The 27815-nt window shown below is 38.4% G+C and overlaps 1 protein-coding gene across 2 annotated transcripts in view; it reads left to right on the top strand.

Annotated features, from left to right (window-relative positions):
- Nucleotides 1-27815, top strand: part of USO1 (USO1 vesicle transport factor) — a 76815-nt gene that overhangs the window by 7977 nt on the left and 41023 nt on the right. For both annotated transcript variants that reach the window (XR_012783478.1, XM_075544189.1), the window contains exons 2-7: nt 12032-12118; nt 12198-12262; nt 16293-16369; nt 22336-22436; nt 22787-22889; nt 23238-23293. Coding sequence is in view for 1 of the 2 variants with exons in the window: in XM_075544189.1 (XP_075400304.1) it covers nt 12032-12118; nt 12198-12262; nt 16293-16369; nt 22336-22436; nt 22787-22889; nt 23238-23293 (489 nt within the window). In the remaining variant the exon portion in view is untranslated. The remainder of the gene's footprint in view (nt 1-12031; nt 12119-12197; nt 12263-16292; nt 16370-22335; nt 22437-22786; nt 22890-23237; nt 23294-27815) is intronic.

Below are 27815 nucleotides of genomic sequence, written 5' to 3'. Positions count from 1 at the left end.
CATCAAGAAAAAATCACTTGGTAGCTGTGGTAGTTACATAATCTGCTGTCAATTTGAGACTTAAGAGTGAAGAGGTGGAGTTTTAGCCTGTCAGTCATGTTGCAGCTTGATGACCTCATTTGGAGCTGTTAAGGAGATAAATAGCTTGCAGGCAGCAGCACACTTGCTCACTCCCTGCAAGATATTACTGATGACGAACCTGATGGAGCTACTCTGAAGCAGCCAGAGCACCAGAGCTGGAAGAGATCCACACCAGTGCTGAGATGTTTCCACCACCACTGGATCCACAAGACTTTCCACACACTGGGCTCTGATCTTCCTGCAGTTGGCGTCATTGCATGTGTTGCGTGAGTCTGAAGAGGACTTTACAGATTGGTATTGGACATAGGAGCTAATATCGGACTTAAGGATTTGATCTGGACTGAGTTGGGATGTCTTATCAGTATTCAGTTGCTCTTGTATATAAAACTCTTTCCCAATACATACATATATACATACATACATACATCTCTTTCTCTCACACACGAGTCTCCCTGGGTTTGTTTCTCTCTTCTACCCGACTGGCACAGTAGCTGTTACGAAGACTGGCTAGACGAGCTACATCACAGTTCTTCTGCTTGATTTTAGGTAGACACTGTTATTTGGGGTGTATTTTTTAAGATGGAGACTTATAAAATGACCATTTTTCCATTCGAGGTCTTTCATCATAAACTTTGTGGTGCTTGTGAAACACTGTCCTTTCAAATACCCAAAAGATAAAATAATTCTGATAGCTTATGGTTTGAGAAGTAGTTCTCATCACACATGTATATAATTAATTATCTTTTAGGAGAAAATATTAGAATTTCTTATATAAGTTGGAGGATAGAAGTGCTTTTTTCTTTTAAAGTATGTACCATGCATTATACTGGCTTTATATTTTGTTTTGTCTTTTGTGACTATGCTTTATAAAAAGTGTTTATGTTATAACTGGAGCAGAAATGTCATAAACATTCTGTATATAAAGGATTATTTACTTTTTAAATTATTCACTTTTAATTTGCATATAAAAGAACTGTGTCTTTTAACTTTTTGTAACCTGTTAGGTACCTTTAAAAAACTCATTCAAAAAAAAGAAAGAAAAACTCCATTCTCATGAATACTCTGAGTTCCTTGGACCAGTGCAATAAGTTAATCTAATTCAGTATCTTTAGAGTAGAGTTGGTGTCAGAAGAAGATGAAGGAAGCTGGAATGTGCAGGCACGTCTGACCCTCCTCTCTTGTGACAGTTGGCCTTGGGCAGATATGAAATTGGATTCTCTTTCCCTCTTCTGTAGTCAGAGGAAGTCAGACATGGCCCATGCCATTTCTTCACATATTTAATATCCATTTTCTCTGTCATCATTTTGAGAGCACATTTTGACCAACTATAAACTCAAAACCAAACTCACAAGGACACTATAGGGCAGGTTGAGCTGTGGGTTTCTGAGACTGTAACTGTTTATGGGAGAGGAAAGCCCCGCCTCTCTCCCTCAGAGCTGCGGTTCGAACTGCTTGCCTCGGTGGACTGCAGTCCCATGCGTAACCAGTAGACCACCATGGCTCCTGAACCTCTATATTCACCCTAAATAGTAACCATCATTTGAGAGTTGTGTCTTAGTGCTGCTGTAGCAGATTTATAAAATGGGTTCCTTTACCAAACAAATTTCTTTTTCTCACGGTTTCAGTGCTGGCTCTGGTCAGGAGACTTACTCTCTGGGCCAGCTCTGGAGGAAGGCCCTTGTCTCTTGCTCCTGGACTATCTTCATGTGACTTAGTGTCTTTTTACCTCTATCTCTGCTTTTCTCACTGCCTTAAAAAAAATCATTTTACTGGGGGCTTTTACAGCTCTTACAACAGTCCATACATCCATGTGTCAATCATATTTTTACATGTGTTGCCATCCATTTCAAAACATTGCTTTTCTACTTGGTATCAGCATCTCATTTTTTCCCTCCCTCCCTCCACCCTCCCACTCTCATGAACCCTTGTCAAATTATAAATTATTATTTTCATATAACAGCTGCTGTCTCCCTGCACCCATGTTTCCGTTGTTCATCACTCTGGGTGGGGGGAGGTGTTTTACCTGGACGATTGCTCTCCGGTCCCCCTTCCTCTCCCCACCTTCCCCCTACCCTCATGGTATCGCTACTTCCATTATTGTACCTGAGGGGTTTATCTGACCTGGATTCCATGTGTCAAGAACTCTTATGTGTATCAGTCTAGCCAGATTTGTAAGGTAGAACTGGAGTTAGCAGTGGTGGGGAGGAAGCATTAAAGAACTAGAGGAATGATTGTGTGTTTTGTTGGTGCTGTACTGCACTCTGGCTGACTTGTCCCTTCCTTGTGACCCTTCTGTGAGGGAATGTCCAATTGTCTACAGATGGACTTTGGGTCTCCATTCCTACCCCCTCATTCGCATCAATATGGTTGTTTGTTTTGGGTCTTCTTCTAATGCCTGATACTTGATCCTGTCAACATCTCAGGATCACACAGACTGATGTGTTTCTTCCATGTGGCCTTTGTTGCTTCCCAGCTGGATGGCTTCTTGTTTATCTTCAAGCCTTTAAGACCCCAGATGCTATATCTTGTACTAGCCTGGCATCATCAGCTTTCTTTACCACATTTGCTATACATCCATTTTGTCTTCAAAGATCGTGTCAGGAAGGTGAGCATCACAGAATGCCAGGTTATTAGAACAAGTGTTCTTGTGTTGAGGGAAAACTTGAGTAGAGGCCCAATGTGCATCTGCTACCTTAATACATGTACATAAACCTATATCCCTATTGTTATATATAAAAATATTTACGTATAAATATATTTACATATGTAAATGCCTATACTTATACCTCTATAAATGTCCTTTGCCTCCTATTTTTTTCCCTCTATTTCTTTTAACTTTCCTCTTGTTCCACTATTATATTTGACCCTCATTTGACTTTCAGTAATTCCTCTCACTACATTGCACTTGGCCAAACCCCATTCTACACCCTCCTCACCATTGAATTTAGATCACTGATTCCCTTGTCTCTGGATTTTTTGGGTCCCCCCTGCCTTTCCCCCACCTCCCTGTCCCCCCTATCAGTCCCATTGTTTTCTCCTCAGTATTGTTTATCCTGCCTACCTTACATAGATAGACACGGGGGGGGGCTATAAATAGTTCCAGATCTGTCTGTTGACATTTATAAATATTTTCCAATCGAGTCTGATGAGGTGCCACCCCTGCTCCTGAAGTCTATTTTTTGGTATTCCTCGGGGACTTCATTGCTTTGCTCCCCTTGCTGCCCTGTTGCAGTCCCTTCGTGTTTCTCCCCAGTGTGTGTGGGTCAGACCGGGCGCAATTCCCACACTGTGTCTCCGGTGTTGTTCCCCGAAGTGCTATGGGCCAGTGAAGTGACACCGTGTCTGGTGGTGGGGCCGGCCCTATGGTCTTCTCTGTGCATTGGCTGCTGGAATATCGTCCTTGGGGCTTGGTGGGGCAGGATGCAGTCCACTCTATCCTTCCTGTTGGCTTGCTCCCCGTGTTTTGCACAGAGCCGCCCCTCTCCCTGACCTCTATCTTCAGTGCTGTCCTCTGTAGTGCATGCTTTTGGGGAAGGGTTTTTCTCACTGTCTTGTGTAATCTTTTTTACATTTCAAGAGACTGATTCAAGACATACCTACACTAATCTTGTTTGATTAACATAACAAAACCGTCCATTCCCAAATTGAATATTAACCATCGGTATATAGGATAGGATTTATATCACATAGTTTTGAGGGTTACAGTTCATTCTATAATGCTTACATATGGTGGAAAATACAGAAATTGCTTTTTTAATTATGTGAATAAAATCTGGGTATTCCTTTTTTAAAATCAATGGAAATTGCTACTGAATTAGTTTAACTTTTAAAGGAAATCCACATTTAGAGCAGTTAATTACAAGAAAGAATGCAAGTGGCTTTGCATCCTTATTATTTCATTGATTCATTTTCCCGAAGAGCAATACTCACTACCAGCTTGGCGCAGAAAAGGAACTTAACCGCAAGTCCAGAAGCCCTGATGGTGCAGTAGTTCGGCACGTGGCTGCCAACCCAGCACGGTGTCCACGGTATGTGAGAAGAAGCCTCACCTCTCGGGTAGCCTCCGGGCTGTACTCCTTATGGCAGCCCATGATATAGTCCATATTCTTTGCCAGCGTCATACTCCATACTTCAAATGTACAATTCGTCAGCTTCCCTTCTTTATTGGCCCTCTCTCACATGCCTGTGACACGATCGGAAATGCTGTGTGTGGGTCAGGCACACTGTAGTTCTCCAAGTGACATCACTGACGGCTTTTTAAAAGAAGTCTTTTGCAGCAGGTTGCCTAGTGCAATACAGTGTTTGAAACAATACAGTACAGTATAGTACAACACAGTCGTTTCCTGTCTACTGCTTCCTTAAGCTTTGATCATGGACTCAAGTCAAATGAAATTCTTTGTTTCGATTTAAATGGGTTCTTCATTTATCATGATGTTGCTTGTTAGTGGTCCAGGTGTGAGGATTTTTGTTTTCTTTGTGGTGGGATGTAATCCATGAAGTTTGAAATCTGCAAACTTCATCAGTAAGTGCTCCAAACACTCTTCACGTTCCGTCATCTGCACATCCCATGCTGTTAATGCGTAATGACAGCTTGGAAACTGCATGGAGCAGTTCTAGTCTATCCTGCTGGGTCTGACTTGGGATTGACATGATGCTAATGAGTTTTTGGTAACTACGAGTCAGAAAAAATGGCTTCTAATTCTGAGATTGTCACTAGGTAATATGAGTTTAATTTTAATGAGATACGGATTGGATGTACTCCAAAACAGTGATTTTTCGAAATAAATTTTCACCATTGAGAGTTTCCCCCAAAACTATGCCTTATACCAGACTTCCCTCTCTAAAGTGGAAAAATGCAGAACTGTTACGGTTGAAGCCAGCGCAGGGTTTTAGGATTTCCATTTATTCGTGTCTCCTTCCCGCTTTGCACTGCCTCCAAAGGTGTAAGCAGCCTCTCTCAACCACTTGTCTTAGTCCTAGTGTTGCACCAAGGTCAATACCACAGTAGATCATTATAAAGAATAGAAATTTATTTCTTTCCTGCTCACTTGGTATTTTATCTTTATATTACCTTATATACTTGTGTAAAAGCGGGGTTTTTCAGCACACTTTTTATGTGGTTTTTGTGGTAAAATTAGGTGGCTTGGCTATTTGGATTGGTTTATACTCGTATACAGGTACTATTATTTTATCTTTACCACTTCATTTAGTTTCAGCTTTTTATTGTTTCTGTTGGGTTTAACAGTTTATGAAGTACAGAAGGAATGGATGTATAAAGATAAGAACTGATGCAAGAATATGTAGGAGATATAGAGGGGGAAATGGGGAGAATGAGGTTGTTTGGGGGGTAAACGGTGAAGGTGGGCGGTGGAGGGAGCACTAGAACTGAGTGTGAATACACAGCTCATTTTAAAGATGATTTAGTCATGGGGAAATAAGGAAAATGTTCTTAAATTGATTGTGGTGATAATTGAACAGTTCTTGATATGATTGAATTTTATGATGTGGATTGTGTGCCAATAAAACTGGAGGAAAAAAGGACCGGTAACAAGCATCAAAAGATTCACAACAAACAAAACCACGTTGGTGAGAATGCGGGGGTTTGGAGTGGAGACCTAAAGCCCATCTGTAGACAGTGGATCATCTCCCCACAGAGAGGTTGCATGAAAGGGATGAGTCCATCGGTGCAGTAGAGCACCGATGGATCATGCAATATTCCTCTGGTTCCTTGAGGCTTCCTCGCCCCCACTATCATGACCCCAGGGCTGCTTCTCACCCTGGACTGGACGGGGAGCATGTACATAGGTATAGATAAGAGATAAAGCCCCCAAAACACGGAACCCAGGAATAGGAATGGGAATAGCAATACCAAAAGGGTAGGGGGGAGGACTGGAGAGAAGGGGAGGAAGGGGAACTTATCACAATGATTGGCACATAACCACACACCACCCCTCCATGGGGGAGACCAACAGAAACCAGAGGGGAAGGGAGATGCCGGTTGGTGTGAAATATGAAAATAATAACGATCTATAATCTATCAAGGGACCACGAGGGTGGGAGGGGACTAGAAGGGAAATTAGAGGAACTGATGCAAGGACTCAATAGAAAGTAACTGTCTAGAAAAGAACGATGGCAATATATGTACAAATATGTCTGATAAAATTGATGTATGGATTGTAATGAGTTGTAAGATTATTTTAATAAAGTTATCTTTTAAAAAAAGGATATAAATTTATTTCCACAATCTGAGAGGCTAGTATTCCAAATCAGGCTCTCTGCTATGCCTATGCCTTTCTTATAAGTAGTTCTGGCATGTCTTGGTTCCGTGGCTTACAGACAGTCTTCACTTTGCTCTCTCTCCCTCCTACCTCTGTGTGTATCTGCATGCCTCACCTGCCCTTTTTATTACTCAGACGTGGTTAGATTCGGGTCACTCTAGTAACGTCACAAAAAAAGAAAATGGAAAAAAAGGCCCTATTTCCAAACAGGACTGCATCAGCAATTATAGGGGTCAGGATTTCAAAATATATTTTGGAGGGGCCAAAAATTATACCGCTGTACTGTGGAAATCCCAATATACATCAACAGATGAATGGATGAGCATAAAGTTGTGTGTTCATAGAATACTAGCCATAAACAGGAATGAAGTACCAACACTTGGAATAATGTGGATGAACGTGGTAAACGTGCTAAATGAAAGAAGCCTGACCCACAAAAGGCCACATTTTGTGTCATTCTATGTATATGAAATGTCTTCTTACTACTTAATCACCGCCGTCTAGTCAATACTGACTCAGCAACCCTGTAGAACTGCCACCGTGAGTTTTTGAGATGGTAACTGTTTACAGCAGTAGAAAGACCCATAGAAAATTGCTGATAGGGATCAATCATAAGGGTAACGGTACCAGGAGGACAAGGGGAAGGTGTGAGGAGAAAGGAGGAGTCGATCACAATGATCCATATATAACTCCCTCCAGGGGGATGGAAAACATAAAAGTGGGTGAAGGGAGACAGCAGTTGGTGTAAGACATGAAAAAAATAATATATAAATTATTAAGGGTTCATGAGAGAGGGAGGGGGGAAATGAGTTGATACCAAGGGCTCAATTAGAAAATGTTTTGAAAATGATGGGAACATACGTACAAATGTGCTTGACCCAATGTATGTATGTATATATTGTGATAAGAGCTGTAAGAACCCTCAATAAAATGATTAAAAAAAAGAAAATTGCTGAGTTTTGAGCTGCCAACCTTAAGGATTGCAGTCCAATGAATAACCACTGCACCACCATGACGCCTACATATGAACCATAGAGACAGAAAGTAAATTGGGTGCCAGGGTCTGAGAGTAGTGGAGATAGACTCGTAGCTTCCCGTTGAGGTGATAAAAGTGCTTTGAAACTAAATAGAGGTGCTGGATATACAGTACCAGGAATAATACTTTTGAAAAGTATACTTTTAATTCATATTGTTACCTGGATTTTGTCTTATTTTTCAAAAAATTAGTACCCTAAGATCTTTTGTAGTTTTATGTTATTTTACTATTATGAAAATAATAATTTTTTAAATTAGTATTTACTAAGGTTCTATAAATGAGATTTTAGCATACCACATTCATAAACACATACACAGTTATATATACTATATGTAATATATACAAGGGGCTTCAAAAAGTTCATAGTTAATTTTTATTTTTTAGTTCCATTTTTCTATGAACTATTTGAAGATCCTTTGTGTGTGTGTGTGCACATCCCCTTTGGATTCTCAAAAACAGCCCCCATAACCTTCTGAACTGACTTCTCTGCCTTGAATTTAACAGGCTAGCAGATCCCTTCAGCAACCATTGTCCTGATTGGCTCTTACTCCTAGCATCATATTGGTAAATCCAACACTCATCCCCAATTACAGTTTGATTAGTTGAATCCATAACGTCATCTTCATTGGTTTTGATCTTGCTTAAAGACTGATGGAAAAAAACATCATCTCTTTGAGCTAGTTGATGTTGGAAAAATACTTTTGGCACTCATCCAGCCAGAAGCTTGCTCAGGTCAAGATGTTGGTATAAAATGGAAAATTTCAAATCATTCAAGATCTCAACTTCAGAAGGGGTTACATCAATGGTAATTCTATGACCTTCTCCACCAGTTTCTAGACTTTAAAAAATGTAGCATTTTCAGAATTATGTTCTATAGACCTGTATTGTCTTATACTAAATACTAAGTTTTTCATTGTCCTTCATAAAATATACATGCAAAAGTTCTAACACTATCTTATTTCAAGAATTATAATTCAGGTCATTAAGATAATACAATATAGACAAAAGGATACGTAAATCAATAAAATAGAGTCCAGAGATAAAAGTTTTGGCAGGATGTGAGTAGCAACATTGTTGAAATATTCACATGTCACATAATTCATCCACTAAAGTATACAGTTTGATGGTTTTCTTTTTCAATTAATCAAGTGTATAACCATCACCATATTAGTTTTTTGGAATCTTTGCATCAGCCCATAAAAAAATGCTCTTTAGCTGCGACTCCTCAATCCACTCTCCCCCAAAACTCCGTAGCCCCAGACAGCCATGATTGTCTTCCTGTCTGTGTTGATTTCATATGAACTCTTACAATAAATATTTCATATAAATAAAATCATACAGTAATTTGCCCATCTCCTTTGATGTAGCTTAATGCTTTCCAAGTTTGTTCATATTGTAGCATGAATCAGCATTTTGTTTATTTTTATGAACTATGGTTGAATAATATTCATACCACACCTTTGGGCAGAAAATGGGGAATGAGTACCACATTTCTTTTTCATGGGAAAGGTTGCTTTATTGGTGGCAGTTAGTGCAAGTCAGTAAATGTTAACCGCCAGAGAAGAGCTGGTATTTATTTACTGGTCCATGGAGCACTTGAATGGTAAACTGAAGTCAGTCCAACTTCCTGTGACATGAAGCCGTAGCCGGTGGATGCATGTCATCTGCTGCTCCACTGACCGTAAGGCCCATGGTGGCTCTGTACAGGAGAGCATCAGCTGCCCGCCCTGTAGAGCAGCGGTTCTGTAATACAGTGCCTCTGGTGGTGACCACACCCCCCAGCCATAACGTTATTTTCATCACTACTTCATAACTGGAATATTGCTACTGTTATGAATCAGGTGACCCCTGTGAAAGGGTCATTTGATCACAGAAGGGGTCATGACCCACAGGTTGTGAACCGCTGCTGTGGACACGCTGGACCTGTATGAGCCTCCCGATGTAGCTCTGCTCCTCTGAAACTATTTTCAAACATCCTGCGTGAAGCAGGACTTCGGGCAGTTTGTCGAAGCGCCTGAGAGTCCGTAGCACCCAGGCCCTGTGAATACCCACTAACTGTAATGACCGAGCGCCGGTTTCTCTTTCAGGTGATGAAATGTTCTGAAGTTGATTGTGGTCATGGTTACACAACACTGAGACGCTACGAAAAACCTTGGGGTCATATATTCAAAATTCTATAGAATGTTAATTATCTCTCAGTAAAGCTGTTATTAAAAAACAAACAAAATGTTCATCATCGTAAATGGTAGGCTCAAAATTAGGAAAGTTCTTAAAAGAAAATCCACACACAAACACACAAGAATCTTTGTGACTTTGGATTTTGCAAAGATTTCTTTGATGTGGGCCAAAAGCACAACCTGTAAAAGAACAAAATGATAAATTGGACTTAATCAAAATTATGCTCTTTAATTTTGAAGACCGTAGTTACATGGAACAACTTGGTCAGTGGCATAATGTAGTTCTACCCCTTGGTTTGGTTTCTTAAAGCTGTGAGCAGCCATTTAAGCTGTAAGTACTGGTCTCTACCCACTCTAGATCAAGAGAGAGAAGGAGACCCAAAACTCAAAGATGCACATAGTCTACAGGACTAAGAGTCCACAGGAACCACAGCCTCAGCACGCTGGGGTCAGAAAAACAAGATCATGCCTCCTTACAGCCACTGGCCTTTCTGATCAGGGACACAATAGGTGTGATCAGGGACACAATAGGTGGACCCTAACACTGGGAGAAACTTTTTTTAAACTGTAGAGTTAGGGGGAGGGGAACAAATGAGGAGCAAATACCAGGGGCTCAAGTGGAAAGCAAATGTTTTGAGAATGATGATGGCAACAAATGTACAAATGTGCTTGACACAATGTACGTGTAAATTATGATAATTGTACAACCCCCCAATAAAATGATTTAATTAAAACAAAACAAAAAAATTGTAGACTTAAAATTAGACTGGTTGAGACCGAAGGAACCCCCAAGATCATTGCTCTGAGATGTGGAAACTACTCCCAGAGGTCACCTTTTTAGCTAAAGAACAGATTGACTGGTAAAACCAACAATACCCCCCAGGAGTCCTGACATTATGAAAGGGCAATTTTGTGGACATACTTTGCTTTACTTACTACCCTTAGATCTCAAGCACTGCTTCTAGGTTTGGATTTCCCATCTTTCGTGGAGCATTCGTAGTCACGGTTTCCTGCAGGACCTCAACGTCAGGACTTAGCACCGCCTCTGAATGGTGTGGAGGAACTTGTATCAGAGTATGAGCCTACTGGGTCTTCATGTCTCAAAGCCCTTCAATCAATATTTGTTAAGTGTGGAAATGGGCAAACTATTTGATGTTAGTGGGAGAACTTAGTTTGAGATATATCAGAACGTCATAATCCTTGAGTTTGTGGGTTTACTCTGTTTGCACTTCAGTTTTTTGAGTTCTAAACAGGCTCACAGACTGAGTTTTTTGTTTTGTTTTTTTAACTTTCATGATAAAACTCACAAGTCATCCAATTTACCCCTTTAAAGTATACGACATGTGCACCCTTCACTGTCAGTTTGGGAACATTTTCATCAGGTGCATATTAACTGTCAACCCCTCCCGTAGTTACAGGTCACCCAACCTTCAGCTGTTCCACTGGAGAAAGGCGAGGTTATGTGCTCCCGTACAGACTTGTGGCCTTGTAAACCCAGTATCGATTGCTCTGTGTGGAGTCAACTGGATGGCAGTGGGTTTGGGAAAACTACCTCTCATCTCTTTTCTGTTGTCTCTGCATATTTCCTTATTCTGGACATTTCATATGAATAGGATCTTAGGCATGCTTATTGAAACTTAAAATTTCTGATATGTAATTTTGACTTTTCTCGTGCACATTCATAATGGAAATGGATAAAGTTGGTGTGTAAACAACTATTGTTATTTTTTACAATTTTCTGTTCTCTAAAGGAGCCATGGTAGCATATAGTGGGTTACACATGAGGCTGCTCACTGCAAGGTCTGCAGTTTGAACCCACCAGCTGCTCCTCTGGAATGAGGCTGTCTGCTCCCATAAAGATTTATAGCCTTGGAAACCCAAAGGGCAGTTCTGCCCTGCCCTATAGGGTTGTCATAAGTCAGAATTGACTCAGGGTTTTTTTTGAGTTCTGTTTGTTACCATATCCTAGTGGATTATTCTTATTCTCTCTTTTGATTTATACAGCAATAATTGGAATATCTAAGAAGTGTTGGTTCTACTAAGGGTTTTTCTTCATTGTTCATTTTATACGACTTAATTTTGTTTGACATTTCCTCTACCCCTTCCCATTCTTGAAGTCCCCGAAAAATGTGCCTGACCACTATCATGAAATTATACTCTACCCAGATAGTTATTTCAATTTATGCAGAACTTTTCTGAGACATCCTGTTGTTGACTTTCTGAATTAATTTTAATTTAATATAATTAGTGATACTGAATCATACATACAGAAATTGTTGAGAAGGCAGAAGTTTTGTTATAGATATGTTTTGAAATTTATCACAATAAAACTTTCTATTAAATGGAAAAAAGTAACTGCAGATTTTAAACTGCCTCAGCACTTACTGGTATAAATTTGGAAAAGAAATTCATTTCTCTTTTGTTCTTTTTAATGATACTATTTCATTTTTCCATTGCAGATTCAAAAGCTTTGTGACCGAGTAGCTTCATCTACTTTATTGGATGATCGAAGAAATGCCGTCCGTGCTCTCAAGTCATTGTCTAAGGTATAATACTTCATAAATAACTAAGCTGCTGAACGTGGGTGTTAATTCCTTTCATAACACCTTTCCTCTTTATACATAGAAATATCGCTTGGAGGTGGGCATCCAGGCTATGGAACATCTTATCCATGTTTTACAAACAGATCGGTAAGTTTCTTGTTCTATTATTTGTCTTAATTTTTCTTAACATTTCATCTGATTTTAGTTTCACTGTTAAGGCTATTAAAAAGTTCTTTTCAGTTATTTCATTGACTCTGTATTGGACCTATAGTGTGTATTGTTGTACTTCGCTCAGCCACAGGACAGAAATGATCTCTGGGACGATGTAGAAATAAGATGAGTTTATGTGAATGCTGGTGGAATGCGTGGGACAGCACTGTGAGAGCTGTCCCACAACTCAGAATATGATCCGTGGTTCTGCATCGTACATACAGAAATTGTGGGGAAGGGAAGTTTTGTTGTATAGATAGATTTAAAATTCTATCAATAAATCTTTCTATTAAATGAGAAAAATAATGGCAAATGTTAGGCTACCTTACTACTTAGGGGTTCAAAATAATATATGCTAATTAGCACAGTAGCGTCTATGATTCGGTGGTTCCTGCTCAGGGTCTGCTGAGGTTGTATTCAAGATGCCATCCAGGACTGCAACCATCTGAAGTCTTGACTGGGGCTGGAGAGTCCGATTCTAAGGTAGCTCACTCACATTGTGATGAGCAAGAGGCCTCAGTTCCTCTGCTTGTAGTCGTCCCTATCGTGACTGGACCATTCTTAGGTTCTGGCAGCTGGCTTTTCCTAGAGCGACTTATGATCACAAGAAGTCGCAGTGCTTTTTGTGGTCTGTCTCAGAACTGACATGCTATCAATGCTACCACAATGTATTCTGACAAGCAAGTTACTACATACAGTTCTTAAGTAGGAGGAGCATTAGTTTTAAAAAGAGCTATATCAAACAATTTTGTTGTTGGGTGCTGCGGTGTCTGTTTCACTTCATCGTGACCCTTGTACAATGGAACCAAACACCGTGCAAGCCTGCGCCATCCTCACCATTGTTGTGTGTTTGAGCCATTGTTGCAGCACTTCCTCATTGTGTCAGTGTACCTCCTGGAGAGTTTTCCTCTTTGGGGCTGCCCCTCAGCACTCATGATGTCCTTTTCCAGGGACTCATACAACTCTTACTGCAATCCATACATACATCAGTTGTGTAAAGCGCATTTGTACATTCATTGCCCTCATCATTCTCAAAACATTTGCTTTCTACTTGAGCCCTTGGTATCAGCTTCTCATTTCCCCCCTCCCTCCCCACTTCATGAACCCTTGATAATTTATAAATGATTATTATTTTGTCATATGTTACACTGTTTGACGTCTCCCCCGCCCTCTTCTCTGCTGTCCATCCCCCAGGGAGGAGGCTATACGTAGATTCTTGTAGTCCGTTCCCCCTTTCTACCCCACATTCCCTCCACCCTCCAGGTATCACCACTCTCACCACTTGTCCTGAAAGAGTCATCTGTCCTGGATTCCCTGTGTTTCCAGTTGCTATCTGTACCAATGTACATCCTCTGGTCTAGCCAGATTTGTAAGATAGAATTGGGATCATGACAGTGGGGGGAAGGAAGCATTTAAGAACTAGAGGAAAGTTGTATGTTTCATCGTTGCTACACTGCACCCTGACTGGCTCGTCTCCTTCCCACGACCCTTCCCTTTCTTGATTTTAAACCACTCAGTGTTCCCTTATTCTGTTCAAATGACTGCTTCTTGGTCTACGTACAAGTTCTACATGAAAACAATGAAATGTTCTGGAATTGCCATTCTTTTCAGTATTATCCGTAGGTTGTTGAGATCCACACATTTGAATGCCTTTGCTTTGTCAGTAAGTACTTAAGTAAGCATCCTTCTGGTATTCTCAACCAAAATTCATCTGATGTCAGCAATGTCATCTCTTCTGAATCCAGCTTGAATTTCTGGCAGCTCCCTGCTAATGTACTGCTGCAACCATTGTTGAATCATCTTCGACAGAATCCTACTTGTGTGTGATATTAATCTTCTTGTTTGATAGTTTTCGCACTCTGTTGATCCCTTCCAGTTCGTTGGTCAGATAGCTGCCGTCCACATTTTTTGGCATAGGTGAGCGAGTGCTTGCAGTGCTTCATTGCCTTGTGGAACAGCAGTTCAATCGGTATTCTGTTAGTATCCCTAACCCGTTGAGCCCCATTTCAGTTGGTATTCCTGGAGCCTTGTTTTCACTGTTGTCTTCAGTGTGCCTTGGACTTCTTTCAGTACCTTTAGTTCTTGACCGTATGCTACTTTTGAGATGTCTGTATGTTCTTACAGACATTTGCTCATATGCTACTTTTGAAATGTCTGTATGTTCTTACAGGGTCTGCATTTTTTCATCTTTTTTTGATGCTTCATGGGTTAATATTTTGCCCTTAGAATCCTTCAGTATTGCCACCTAAGGTGTGAATTTTTTTTAGTTCTTTGAGCTTGAGATATGTATTCTTCCTTTTTAGCTTTCTAACTCTAGGTCTTTGCACATTTCATTTTTATGTTCCACTTTATTTTCTCAAACTGCCTTTTCAAATTTTCTCATCAACTCTTGTATTTCATCATTTCTCCCATTTCCTCTAGCTGTTCTACCATTGAGAGCAAATTTCAGACTCTTCTGACATCCACTTGGATCCTTTTTTTCCTTTCTTGCTTGGCTTTTTAATGACCTTTTGCTTTCTTCATGTATGATGATGTTGATATCATCCCACAGCTGGTCAAGTCTTCTGTTATTAGTGTTCAGTTTGCCAGATCTGTTCTTAAGATGTTCTAGAAATTCAAGTGGAATTTAAGGATGTGTTTAGTTCTTATGGACTTGCTTTAATTTTCTTCAACTTCACCCTGAGTTTTTATGATTAATTGTTGGTTTGTTCCACAGCCAGCCCCTAGCCTCCCTTTGGCTGCTGACACTGAGCTTCTCCATTTTCTCTTCCCATAGTTACAGGCAGTTGGATTCCTTTTCTACCATTTAGCATTGCCAGCATTGCTGTTTATGTCATTGAGAAAAGGTATTTGCAATTAAAAGATGATTGGTCTAGAAAAATTCTATATGCGAACTTCAGCTTCTTATCTTTCACTGAGGCCAATTTTTCAACTACTGTTCCTTCAAATTTGTTCCCAACTTTTGCTAATAATTACCAATGCATCTAGGTCACATGTTTGACCAGTTTGGGAGTAAACAACAAAACAAAACATTGCCATCAAGTTGATTTCAACTCAGACAGAGGAGAACTGCTCTGGGTTTCTTCATAGGAGCAAGGGACCCTCATCTTTCTCCTGTGGAGCTGCTGGTCGTTTTGAACTACTGATCTGGGGGTGGGAAACCCTACTTGTAGCTCACTATGCCACCAGGGGCACTAGAAGTTCGGAGAATTCTTCCATTTCTTCATCGGTGTCTTTACTGGTTGGCTCATAAATTGGGGTAGCAATTGTAGTAACTGGACTTCCTTAAAAGCACTTAGATATATATTTTTTGCTGAACAGGATCATTCAGTACATTATATTTTGTATTCTATTTTCCAATGGCATTATCATGTATTGTTATAATGCTACGCCATGAGTCATTCTTTGAAAATATATTATTTTTCATTTCTCTCTCTCTTAAAAATTATTTTATTGGGGCCTTTTACAACTCTTATAAACTCCATACATAAATTGTGTCAGTCACATTTGTGCATATGTTTCCATCATCATTTTCAGAGCATGTTCTTTCTACTTGAGCCCTTGGTATCAGCTCCTCTTTTTTCCCTCCCCCCCGCCCTTGTGAACCCTTTATTATTGTTTTCATATCTTACACCATCTGCTGACTCCCTCACCCACGTTTCTGTTGTTTGTCTCCCAGGGTGAGAGGTTAGACATCGATTCGTCATTGCAATCAGTTCCCTCTTTACTCTCGTATACATCATATGTAGATTTATCATAATTGAACATTATTTTTGGACCTATAGATTGCTTCTAGTTTCTCACTACTATAGGTACACTCTACTCTCACACATTCTTTCCATGTTGTATGCTGTTTTAATAAAGGGAATTAAGGTTTTATATAGTATTGTCAAATAATTGTCTAAAAAATTGTAACAATTTACTGTCGAACCAACAGTGTGTAAGTTTAGTTATTTCTTCTTTCTAGGTCGGATTCTGAAATAATTGGTTATGCTTTGGACACGCTGTATAATGTGATAGCTAATGATGATGAGGAAGAAGTAGGTACGTTTCTACGTATTCTTACTATGTTAATAGATTTTCTGTACATAAAGTTAACAGCGTTGTGAATTTTTATAAACTTAAAAGTTGTAGATTTTGCTGTGCCTTTTTTATTCTATAAAGTGAGGACATAGGCTTATTCCTAGAAAGTATCTTGGAGATGATTGCTTTGTGTTTGATTTGAATTTGTGTTACATTGAATTTTCCCTTCCTGGGATATATTTTTCTTCTTTTTGTATTTAGTTTTAGTTAAGTAGTATGATGTTATCAATGTCTAAGTAATCATCTTTGACTATTGATTAAAATGCAAACTTAAAAATATGAATAACATTCATGGAAAAATTCCATTATCTTTTCATTTGATTTTTTTCCATGAATTTTTTTCTTTTGTGTTTTATTTCCTGGTATGAAGTTGGAGGATTCTTGCTCTAATAGATTTTTAAACTCTTACATAGGATTATGTTAATTCATATAAAGCAAAAATGTTTTATTAATTTAGGGAAATGTTTTCTTTAGGTTTGTTTGATGTTAGATGATATGAAACAGATTGGAATCTGTACATTTATTTAACGCATTTTTATTTTTCTCATTTAAATTGCTTGAATACTTAAAGTAAGATAGTCTCTTATCTTAAACTTATTCTATTATCCGTATGTGAAATGCTTGACCGGAGGTATGTATACCTTTTGCTGAGTAGATTGCATAAACAGATGCACTGGGTGGCGTTCCACAATGCTGTTGAAGAATGCAGCCCTCGGACTGAATTGGCGTATGCAGTAGGACATGCTGGGTTTTTCACTGTTCTAGAAAGTCAGAAAAATGGATAGGGTCATGACTTTCATCAGTCTAATTTAGAATTATTAAGTGACCTTTACAAATTCTGAGTAGACAAGAAAAATAGAAAAAGAAGTAGAGATAATATGTTGATCATAACTATTTTATTAAAATAAGAGAACAGAAGTATATGTAAATATTTACTACCATGGATAGTACAGAATACTAGTCACATAAAGGAGTCCTGGTCGCATAGTTGAGGTGCTAACCATGAGGTCAGCAGTTCAAAACTATCAGCTGCTCCATGGGAGAAAGACGAGGCTTTTACTCCCATAAAGAGTTTCAGCCTTGAAAACTCACAGGGGCAGTTCCACTCTGCCGTGTAGGATCCTTATTAGTCAGAATTGACTTGATGCCAATGAGTTTAATTTTCTTTTGAGTGAGTCAAAGAAACATTTAGAGCTGATTTGTGTTGGAAGTCACAATTCCTTACACATTCAAAGAGCCTTTTTCTTAAAAGTGTCTATTTGATACTTTGCTTACAACTCTGCTTGATGAATTCCTCATGAACATGGTTTGGTACCAAATGAGAAAGTAGGTATGGGTCACATGACAGCACTTAGTTGCAGTGCACCCAAGAGCACATTGTAAAGCAAAAATAATTTGTCAGGTCAGAGAAAATTAGAAACTCCATATTGTTTTAGAAAATATTTTGTCCTCATTTTCTTTCTTATTGATTGATTTGATTGCTTCCTTCGTTGTTTCAGACGAGGAATTGAACTTTTTTTCCTGTTGAGGGTAATTTTTTTGTTTAATAAAACACATAAGAGCAAAACTTTTATCAGATGGTCTTCCTTTCATATATATTGAAGTTTTTGCTTCTCTTTTTTTATTTGGGCTTTTTAACTTTAATTCCCAAAAAACTTTGGCTATTGGATAAAATAATGTCTACATAAAACATTGTAGAATCCTTTCTTTCTAGGGAAGATCAAATTAGAAACTTAGATTTTCTTATGAAAATATATTCATTTTGGAATAGTCAATTTAAGAAAAGCTAGATATTGTGAAGTGTCGATTCCAATATTTTTGCCTTTGCTGTTCCATCAAAAGGTAATTTTTAGCTGACATGTTGAACTCATTGTAGAGTTCTTTCCTTAGCTGTATTTTATAACCCTTTAATGATAAATCTGTCACGTGGCCCTGAAAACAGACCGTATGCTGTCCTTTAAGATATATCTGATATTTTACTAAAATGAAAGAATCCCTCCACCATGAGATTATATGGTATATTTTGATGTTTTTATTGTATTGTACTACATAGGAAATGGTTTTCTTGAACACCCACTTTCTATTTACTTACTTTTGTCTACCCTTTCAGATGATGTTGAAGGTAAAGATTGCATTTCCATATGCATGATGTTTCTAGGTGTAATTGCTCATTCTATAAAAGGACACTGTCAAGTGATATTTCTTCTAGCTGTTGAAAAGTGAAATTTCTTGCACTGTAAAGGAATTCCTGAATTTAAGAGGAATATTTGATAATCTTATATTGCTATCTATTACTTCTGCGGCTGCTGTATTTGTTCAATTTCCAGAACATAGAAAATATTGTACATTTTAATAAAATTAAAACATTTTCTCTTGTAGGATAATCTATGGAAATTTCCTAGAAAAAAATTGAGGCATTTCATTTAAAAGTAAAAGCAATAGTTAAATATGTATACATAGGTATGTATACATATTCATATAAATGCATTCACAAGAATGTCTATGTGTTGATATTGTCCCTTTAAAATAATGCATGTACAGTAATACTCTGGCTACTCACATTTTTGACACTTATTCATAGAACTTACCCATAATATCTTTCTTTTCTGGTGGTCTGTTTCATGTCCATTTACTTTTAACATTGATGATTCTTTTCCTCATTATTAAAGAAACCAAGTTTTGTTTTATTTTATTTTTTCTGACCAATGTTCCTGAATTGCTTCACTTTTTTAAGATGAAGAAAATACTGTTACCTAAAGTACAACTTCAATGATAACGTTAATGAAGCTGTATGTGCTTAACCACAAGCTAACAAAGCAAACTAACATATTAATGTTTCTTTTGTGGTGTTTGAGCTCTTGGTTTGAAATCAGAAAACAACAGAGCAATATGCCTTGGCTTTTGTTACACTAAGCTATCCCTTGGCAGGTAGTATAGATCAGTAAGTAGTTCATAGGTCTCTTACTGTTTGGTGATACTTATGTGAAGCTTTAAAGTGCACACAGTGTTTCGTGTGCATTGTCTCTACTCTTCATAGCAGCCTGTGAGGTAGGTGATATTATTCTGTCTCCTAAAAATGAAAAGATAGAAGCCCAGAAGTTATCCAGCTTGCATACTACCATACAGGAAGTAAGAATAGAAATTTAAAGGAAATGGAAAATAGTATTCCATAGATTTCTGATTGGCAAAAATTTCTTTATATCTTACTGACTAGATTCTTAAATCTTACAAAATACTTTTAATGTAATAAACTACTAGTTTATAGGTGATTCAGAATGATTAAAAAATGTTTTAAAATGTAGTTGGCCACAGCGTGTTTAAAAAAAAGGTTGCTTATATCCCTTTAGTCTGAGTTAGAACTTAGACTATTGGTGTATTTATTTCTCTAATTTAATTTTGTTGTTCAAAAAATAATTACCCACTTGGTAAGGAGACAAGTTCCCAATGAGAAGCTCCAGGTTGTTTTTAACTATAAATTATTTTAAGAATAAAAGTATCTATTAAGTTTAGTTACAAGCAGTCATAGAAACCATTTCCAGAGAGGTATATAAACATCAGACTCACTGGTATCACGTCGATTCCGACTCATAGTGACCCTGTAGGACAGGGTTAGAAGTGGCCCTGGGTTTCTGAGACGTCACGCTCTTTACAAAAGCAGAAAGCCCCATCTTTCTTCTGTTGAAGGCCTGGTGGTTCTTAACTGTGACCAGTCCAACACATAACCGGCTGTACCACAGGGCTCCAAAGAGTTATATATGGACTTGCGGAAGACGTTTCTTTTCACTATGATAACAAGGAGCTGTTTGATTTGTATATTATCTTATGTTTAAATTTATCCTACAGTAAAGGATCATTTTACTTAAAAAATAAAATTTTCTCAGGAAATTCTCAATTGCATGCTATTCATGATTATATTTTACTATAGGTTTAAATTACATGTATATGCTTCTCACAACCATAAAATGATAACCAAAGAACTTAGCAAATTTCCGTGTTAAGCCACACTTCTGGCTTTCAGAATTCAGCCATTAGTCCTGATTCTGGACCAGGGCCATCGGTCCCTGAGTTCACCTACCAGAGAGTCTCTCCATAGCTAGAATAACATCTTCTCGATCTGTGAGAGTCATCTCCACTGTATTTACCATAAGAGAAATAAAACTCACAGAATTGGGTCGTTTAGTTGTCGAGACTTCCTTTAGCTCTGCTTCATCAGTGGAGCTTGCTCTTTTCTGGCCTGAGAAAAATAAAGAAGCTCAGCCAAGTATAGACACCCACCTTGTAAGAATGTTGGCATCTGCCCATCCCAGGCTGTGGCCTGCTTGGGGCACATGGCAGCCCACTACAGATGAATCTGCTCTGGCTCATAATGACCCTGTCATACCCAGTAAAGCAGTCGTCCTGTAGGGCTTCTGCAGCTAAATCTTTGTGAGAACAGAAAGCCTCCTCTTTGCCCCACGGAGCAGCTGGTGAATTTAAACCATCCACCTTACAGCAGCCCAATTCTTAACTCGTACACCACCAGGACTCCTATAAGCCAGCAAACCAAGCACACTGCCATCAAGTCTGTTCCACTCAGTGACCTTGTGCAGGGTTCTGAAGCTGTCCATCTTTATGGGGTCGATAGCCTCATCTTTGTCCTGTGGTAAGTAAGTATAGGGTGTGAAAATGAACTTCGGTGCTATGATATTTTTTTTACTTTTTTCCAGTAGACATTTTTTCTATATCCACAGTATGAACTCATAATATGTGTGACACAATCCAGATGATCTGAAACACAGATAATCACACACCTGTATTCCCCAGTTCTTTACTTTCATAGATATTTTCTTTCTCTGTGTTGACTGAAGGTTCTGGGGGGCTGACACGTACTACTCTTGGACTATTGTATTAAGTTAGCTTGTTTACTTGTAAGGGTTTCACAGATGTAAAATTCATATATCATACATTTCAGTAGGTGAGTCACAGTCATAAGTGTGCAGCCGTCAGTGCAATCAGTTCCAGTACATTTTTCCGTGTACTCATTGTTATTAGCTCCCCATTTCCCACCAGTCACCCCTGCCACGTCCAATTCTTATCTCTATAGGTTTACCCATCCTGGTATTTACCTACAGAAAAAACACAAAAAATAAAAGTAAAATACAAACAAGTGGATTCATTCAACAAATAGCGTATATGCATCATTAAAGTACTGTTTGTATCAGCAGGTCTTATATGATAATTTACTTACAAATATTGCTTGAATTTTTAGTCTTCATTTAAATTTTTATGACAAACTGTTGAAAAATGTATCTAAATCTAAAGACTTATGCATTAAGGGAAATACATAATTTTAAAAGAATAAATAAGAAATAAATGTCAAATTCTTGTTTATTACTAAATGATTCCATATATACAATAATGTTATTTTTAAAGGAGACATTGAAGAATGTGCAGGTGGTTGATTTTATTTTTAACTTAATTATTTAATAACTATCAGCAAGATCTGTATGTCCCTCGAGAGTTCTGGAGGTGAAGGATTTGGGATTATAATTTACTTACAGTCAACTTTACCCTCCTGAGTGATAGAGTCCTATGATTTTTTTTTTTGGACCTATCTATACAACAATGTAACCATTATCATTCTTGAGTTAAAATGTTTTCCCATCACCCCAACGAGTTTCCAGTTTAACCTAAAACTCTCCTTGAGAACATGTGAAAATTTAAATATTTTTATTTGAAGACATTTGATAATTAAAAATTATTTAAATGGCATTGAAAGTTACTTTAAGGAATTAATTGCCTTCCACTCATTGTGATTTTTACCAGCCATACTGTTGAATTGTTTAAATAAAAAGAAAATGATCATTTCTGCTTAGCTCCTTCAACAAAGAAATACTTTATGAGAACAAAGCACCATATTGACAGTCTTTTACCTTTGAATGTTACAGAAGAAAATTCCACAAGACAGAGTGATGATTTGGGAAGCCAGTTTACAGAAATTTTCATTAAGCAGCAAGAAAATGTCACTCTCCTGCTATCTTTATTGGAGGTAAATAGGGAATCTAGATATTTTTGTCACTATGGTAAGCTTTTTTGTTGCCTTTTTCTGGTGTTTTCGAGGAAGCAACATATCCATACCTCTTCAAGGTAGCAAGTGAATTGTAGCAAGAGATTTGCTTGCATGTTTAAAAAAAATGTATAATTTGTTAAAACACTGGTTGTTTATTTATTTCTGTTTTTACAAATTCCGTTTATCCATCCATTCAGTTCCATTTTAATCCATTTGACCAGTTTATAGTTCCTATTTTCTTTTTTATTGCCTTTTTCCTCTTTAGAGTCACTTTTTGTTTATCCTGAAAATATGAATTATACTTCTAAATATTTATTCTTATGTTACAGGAGTTTGATTTCCATGTCCGCTGGCCTGGTGTAAAGCTTCTTACTTCTCTTTTAAAACAACTAGGACCTCAGGTGCAGCAAATAATTTTAGTCAGCCCCATGGGTAAGTGATTTATCTTCTTTGTATCATTTTGTTAGAAAAACGAGGACTATTTCCTAGAGAACCTAAAGCCAAACCCAATGCCATCAAGTGGATTCTTACTTAGAGCAGCCCTGTGTAAGTTTTCCAGGCCTGTAAATTTTCATGGGCACACATTGCCATATTTTTCTCCTGCAGAGTGACTGATGGGTTTGAACCACCTACCTTTCAGTTAACAGTCTAATGCTTACCTGACAGCACTCTGTTTCCTAGAGAGGGGGACTGAAATGATTTATTAATAAATTGTTTTTCATTTGAAATGTCATTTGCATTTTTGGCTTGCTTGTATTTTTCACGTTTGTTTTTTTCTAGGTGTTTCAAGATTGATGGATTTACTAGCAGATTCCAGGGAAGTTATACGTAATGATGTAAGTACCATTTGGAAAAAAGAGTACAAGAATCTGCACCCCCTCTTTACAAACGATCTCTGGATGTATGGGAAATTAGACTGGGAAGTTAGGGTTACTGGTCTTGAAAGTCACAGTTTTTCTGTTTTTGCCTTATCTCGTAGTTTGGGGTAAGCAGACCATTTTGCTATTCGAATTTCTTTCTCTCAAGTTGAGCAGTTCTTCTACCTCTTCTGAGAGGCTGTCTTCCCCTCAACTGTTGTCTTTAGAGTGAGGAGAGGGCGGCACATGTTTAGCTGTGTAAACATAACCAAGCATGTCACTCGGAATTCTCATCCTTAGTTGACTGAGTAGATTGCAAAGGATTTTCTTATATCAGGGGATACCCAAAAGAAGCCGGAATCCTCCCACCCCACCCCAAAGCTGTGTATTTCTTTTTTTTTCCTTTTCGAAACAACCTTATTATCTTCAAAGTACTTTCTATTACACTTAATACCATTGTGAAATCTGTGATTCCATTCATGAAAACATTTTTCAAACTCATTTCTTTGGATGGCTGACAGCACCTCCCTCATTTTTTTCGTCACCTCTTCTAAGTCATCAAATCGCTGTCCTTTCATGTCCCTCTGCATTCGTGGAAACAAAAAGAAGTCCCACAGAGTGAGGTCAGATGAGTCAGGTGTGTGCTCTGAGATGACTGCCTGAGCAGGTGCATTGTCACGGTGGCAAGACCAGTCCCCCATCTGCCACAAATCAGGCCTTTTTTGTCCCACACTTACGCATTCTTCTCAGAATCTCTGAATATCTAGCTTGATTAGCCTGGTGGAACCAGCTCCAGATGCACTGCTAGTGGACGTGTTTGTCCATTTGGGAAGTTGTCAGACATCAAAATGGGGGTTGTCATCCGTGGACATTGCACATTTTTTGAAATGAGAAAGCCACTCAGGCACTTGAGTTTTTCCCATAGCGCTGCCCTGGTAAGTGGTGTTCAACGTCACAACAGTTTCTGCTGCATTTTACCTGAGTAGGAAACAAAATTTCACAGCTGCACGCTGTTTTCTTAAATCGGCCATTACAAAAAATGAGGTTTGAGCGAAACTGCTTTAAAAAAATTAACTGCGATCAGAGAACCGTCCCAGGCCATGCCACTGGGTCACTAAGAGTAAGTTGCTTTTGCTCATGAAAAATGCGCACTATCACAGCTCTGCCCAGTGGAGCATTTTCCCGTGTTTTTTTTGTTTTTGTTTTTTTCCAGTACCCCCTGGTAATCTACTCTAGAGCGTTTTCTGTATTGATTTACTGTATTATTTGCATATAAGTTTCGATATCTTGACACCACATTATTTTTGTCGATTGAGCATTGTTCCCTCAAACCTTGATCAGGACGTTGTGGAAACTTCCATTATCTTTTCATTTCATTTTTCAATGATCCTTCTTCTTTTTTAAAAGTTTCTGTATCCGTTCATTTTAGGAGCCTTGGGCTGCTAGCCACAAAGGTAGCACTTTGAAACTACCAGCCACGCCATGGAGAAAGGCCAGGCTTTCTTCTCCCTTAAGGATTTACAGCCTTGGAAACTCACAGAGGCAGTTCCACCTTAATTTGTAGGGCCTCTGTTTGACTTGAAAGTACTGAGTTTGTTGAGATTTTTTGAGACATTATGTGGTAATGTAACTTACGAGAACTGTTTTTATTTTTTATAAATTAATTTTATCTTAAAAAAAACTCTTATTGAACAAACTTCCATCTACTAGGAATTCTGAGTTTCCTGGACTAAATGTTACTAAATATCTTGAATTGAAGGACTCATATACTCAGTTATATTTTTCTCTAGATCCTGCATTTAAATAAAAGGATATCATTCAAACCATTGATTAGAGAAATTGTCTTTCCCTGGGTCTCTGAGTATTATTATGCATTTTAAGATGCTATATAAAATTACTTTGTTTTCTGCTTAAGTGCATCATCGTAGTTCTTAATTTACTGTTTCTCTGAACTCTTCGCCCTTTATTTCTATCTTCCATCTTTCCCCTCAATTTGTATGCAGACATAAAAAGATTATCTTCACTTTCATTAATTTTACAGTTAAGGGATTAAGTTGTATTTTTATATTTTTGTTACAGCTTGTTGAGAGTCTTGGTAGCAGCCATGTTTTCTTTGGTTTAAATCATTTGTTTGGGTTTGTTTGTCGATCCTTTTTCCTAGTTGCATACTATAGCATAATGCATTGTACTATGTCACAGTGGACCCCGGGATCAGCTTCCAGAGACACCAAGTGGTATGCAGGGCCACGGTCAGTGACAGGCGTCCTTCGATGACTGGAACAGCGTGCTGCTGCGCTTCCTCCACCCCCCCCCCCCAGTTCTCCCTCTCTTCATTCTTAGAATCAGCCTTCTCGTTGCACTCTCTAAGTGGTGTAGACACCTGGCCGCATCAGTGGGGTCAAGCATAGGAAACACTGAGGAAGGCTGTGCAGGGCCAGCCATTTTGTTCTTCTGTGCATCGGCTGGCTAGGGTCAGACCAACTCGATGGGGCACTTGGCAGCAGCAAGCGTGCACCTGTTGCCTAGCCTCCCTTGGGGCGCACTGGTACATTCTTAGCCCTAGTTTGTTTCAGCTGGAAACAGATTCAGATGGCGATTTATAGGCACGCTGGCATGCTCAGACTTACTTAATGCTTCAAAAGCAAGGTACTCTAAAACAGTAGTAACGACCAGCTTATTTCTAAGTGACAAACTAGTTTTCCTTTCTTTAATTTTAATTATTTTTATTGTGAAATGTAACGCACAAAAGTAGAGAGAAAACACTAAACTCCTTCACTCAAACTCTTCAATGTCCAAGATTTTGCAACATTAAATTACCAAGATATTGGCTTCATCGCCTCCTCTCCCTTATCTCCACTCCACTCCTGACTGGAGTATTTAAAGCAGTCAAACAACCAGCATAATTTGACACATATATGCTTCAGTTTGCATTTTAGGGAAGACATATATACATATGTGTACTGAAGTAAATATTTTCCCCTCATAAACTACAAGAACATTATCACTAAATTAACCAGTTAGGAATTTCTTGGTCCTTCAACTGAAATAAGGTAACCCTTCATATTCCGGTTTCTTAATTGTCTCAAAAATGTTTTTTAATTGTTGACTCTGGAGTCAGACAAGATCTGTTCATTACATTTGATTGTTATGTCTGTCAGTGCTACTAAAGACTTGATTAGGCTGGGCTTAACTTTTTTTTAAATCATTTTATTGGGGGCTCTTAACTAATCTTATAACAATCCATCATTCAGTAGCATTAAGCACCTTTATACATAGTTACCAACAACGTTTCAAAAACAATTTCTTTCTACTTGAGCCCTTGTATCAGGTTTTCTTTTTCTCCCTCCCTACCCCCGTTCCACCCTTGTGAATACGTGATCAACTATAGATCATTGTTATTTCATGCCTTACACTGTGTATTGTTTCCTTTAACCCACCTTTCTGTTGTCCGTCCCCCTGGGTGGGGGGGCTATATATCCAATCTTGTGATGGGTTCCCCCTTTCGCTCCCCTACCCCCAATCAAGTATAACTTTTTGCTGGAATTTGTCCCAGGTGGTATGGCAGTGTGCTTAATTTTGAACTGTATCTAAAACCAAACTCATTGCCATAAGGTGGGTTCCAGCTCATAGTGACAGGAGACATGTATCTGGGTGTCTCCCACTTAGCATTCGATGGGTTCGAGTTGTGATAGCCAGATCCCTCCATTTTGAAGTTCTCTGCCAATCTTGAATCGAATGGTTTTCTCCACTCATGAGCATTGCTAGAGCAGTTATTTCGTTAGGCAATCCAAAGTGGTGATATCTATAATTGTATCATTTGTCCCCAGGAGCCCCAGTGCACTATCAGGTAAGCATTGAACTGCTAACCACAAGGTCAGTGGTTCAAACTCACCAGTCACTCCGTGGGAGAAAGATGAGGCTGTCTGTTACATATGTATGGTCTTGGAAACCCTATAAAGGGGTTGCTATCCATTAGAATCAACTCAATAGCAGTGAGTTTAGTTATGAGTGGCCTAGTCTTGCCATATTTATTAAGCTATAATCAATCGAAAGGGAGAACTGTACTTCATCAGCTAATGCTAATACTTAAAATACAGTCATACTGAAGTCAGGATAAGTAAATAAATCTCTTTAATTGCTAATTTTTGACTTAAGGAATGGGGTGCCCTGCTTATTTTCAGTGACCAATAAGTATACTTAATGTCTTAGTAGGATTTTCGTGGATGTGTTTCATGAAAACAGGAAATCTCTTAGTCACTTAGAGAATAAGGAGAGGAAATAACTTTATTGAGAACTTAAGGTGTGATGATAGATTGAATATTTATGTATTTTATTTCACTCATTCTTCATATAATCTGACATAGATTTTAGTATCCTTGTTTTAGATATATGTAGATTGAGACTTAGAATATATGTAACTTGCTTCAAGTTGCATAGTTAGTGAGGCAACTAGCTTTTTAAACCCATTTTTATCTTGCTCAGGTGTCTTGGCGTGGGCATT

Source organism: Tenrec ecaudatus, chromosome 3, assembly GCF_050624435.1.
Source record: "Tenrec ecaudatus isolate mTenEca1 chromosome 3, mTenEca1.hap1, whole genome shotgun sequence".
Lineage (NCBI taxonomy): Eukaryota > Metazoa > Chordata > Mammalia > Afrosoricida > Tenrecidae > Tenrec > Tenrec ecaudatus.
Note: the sequence above shows the minus strand (reverse complement) of the source record. Positions and strands in the feature narration are given on the sequence as shown.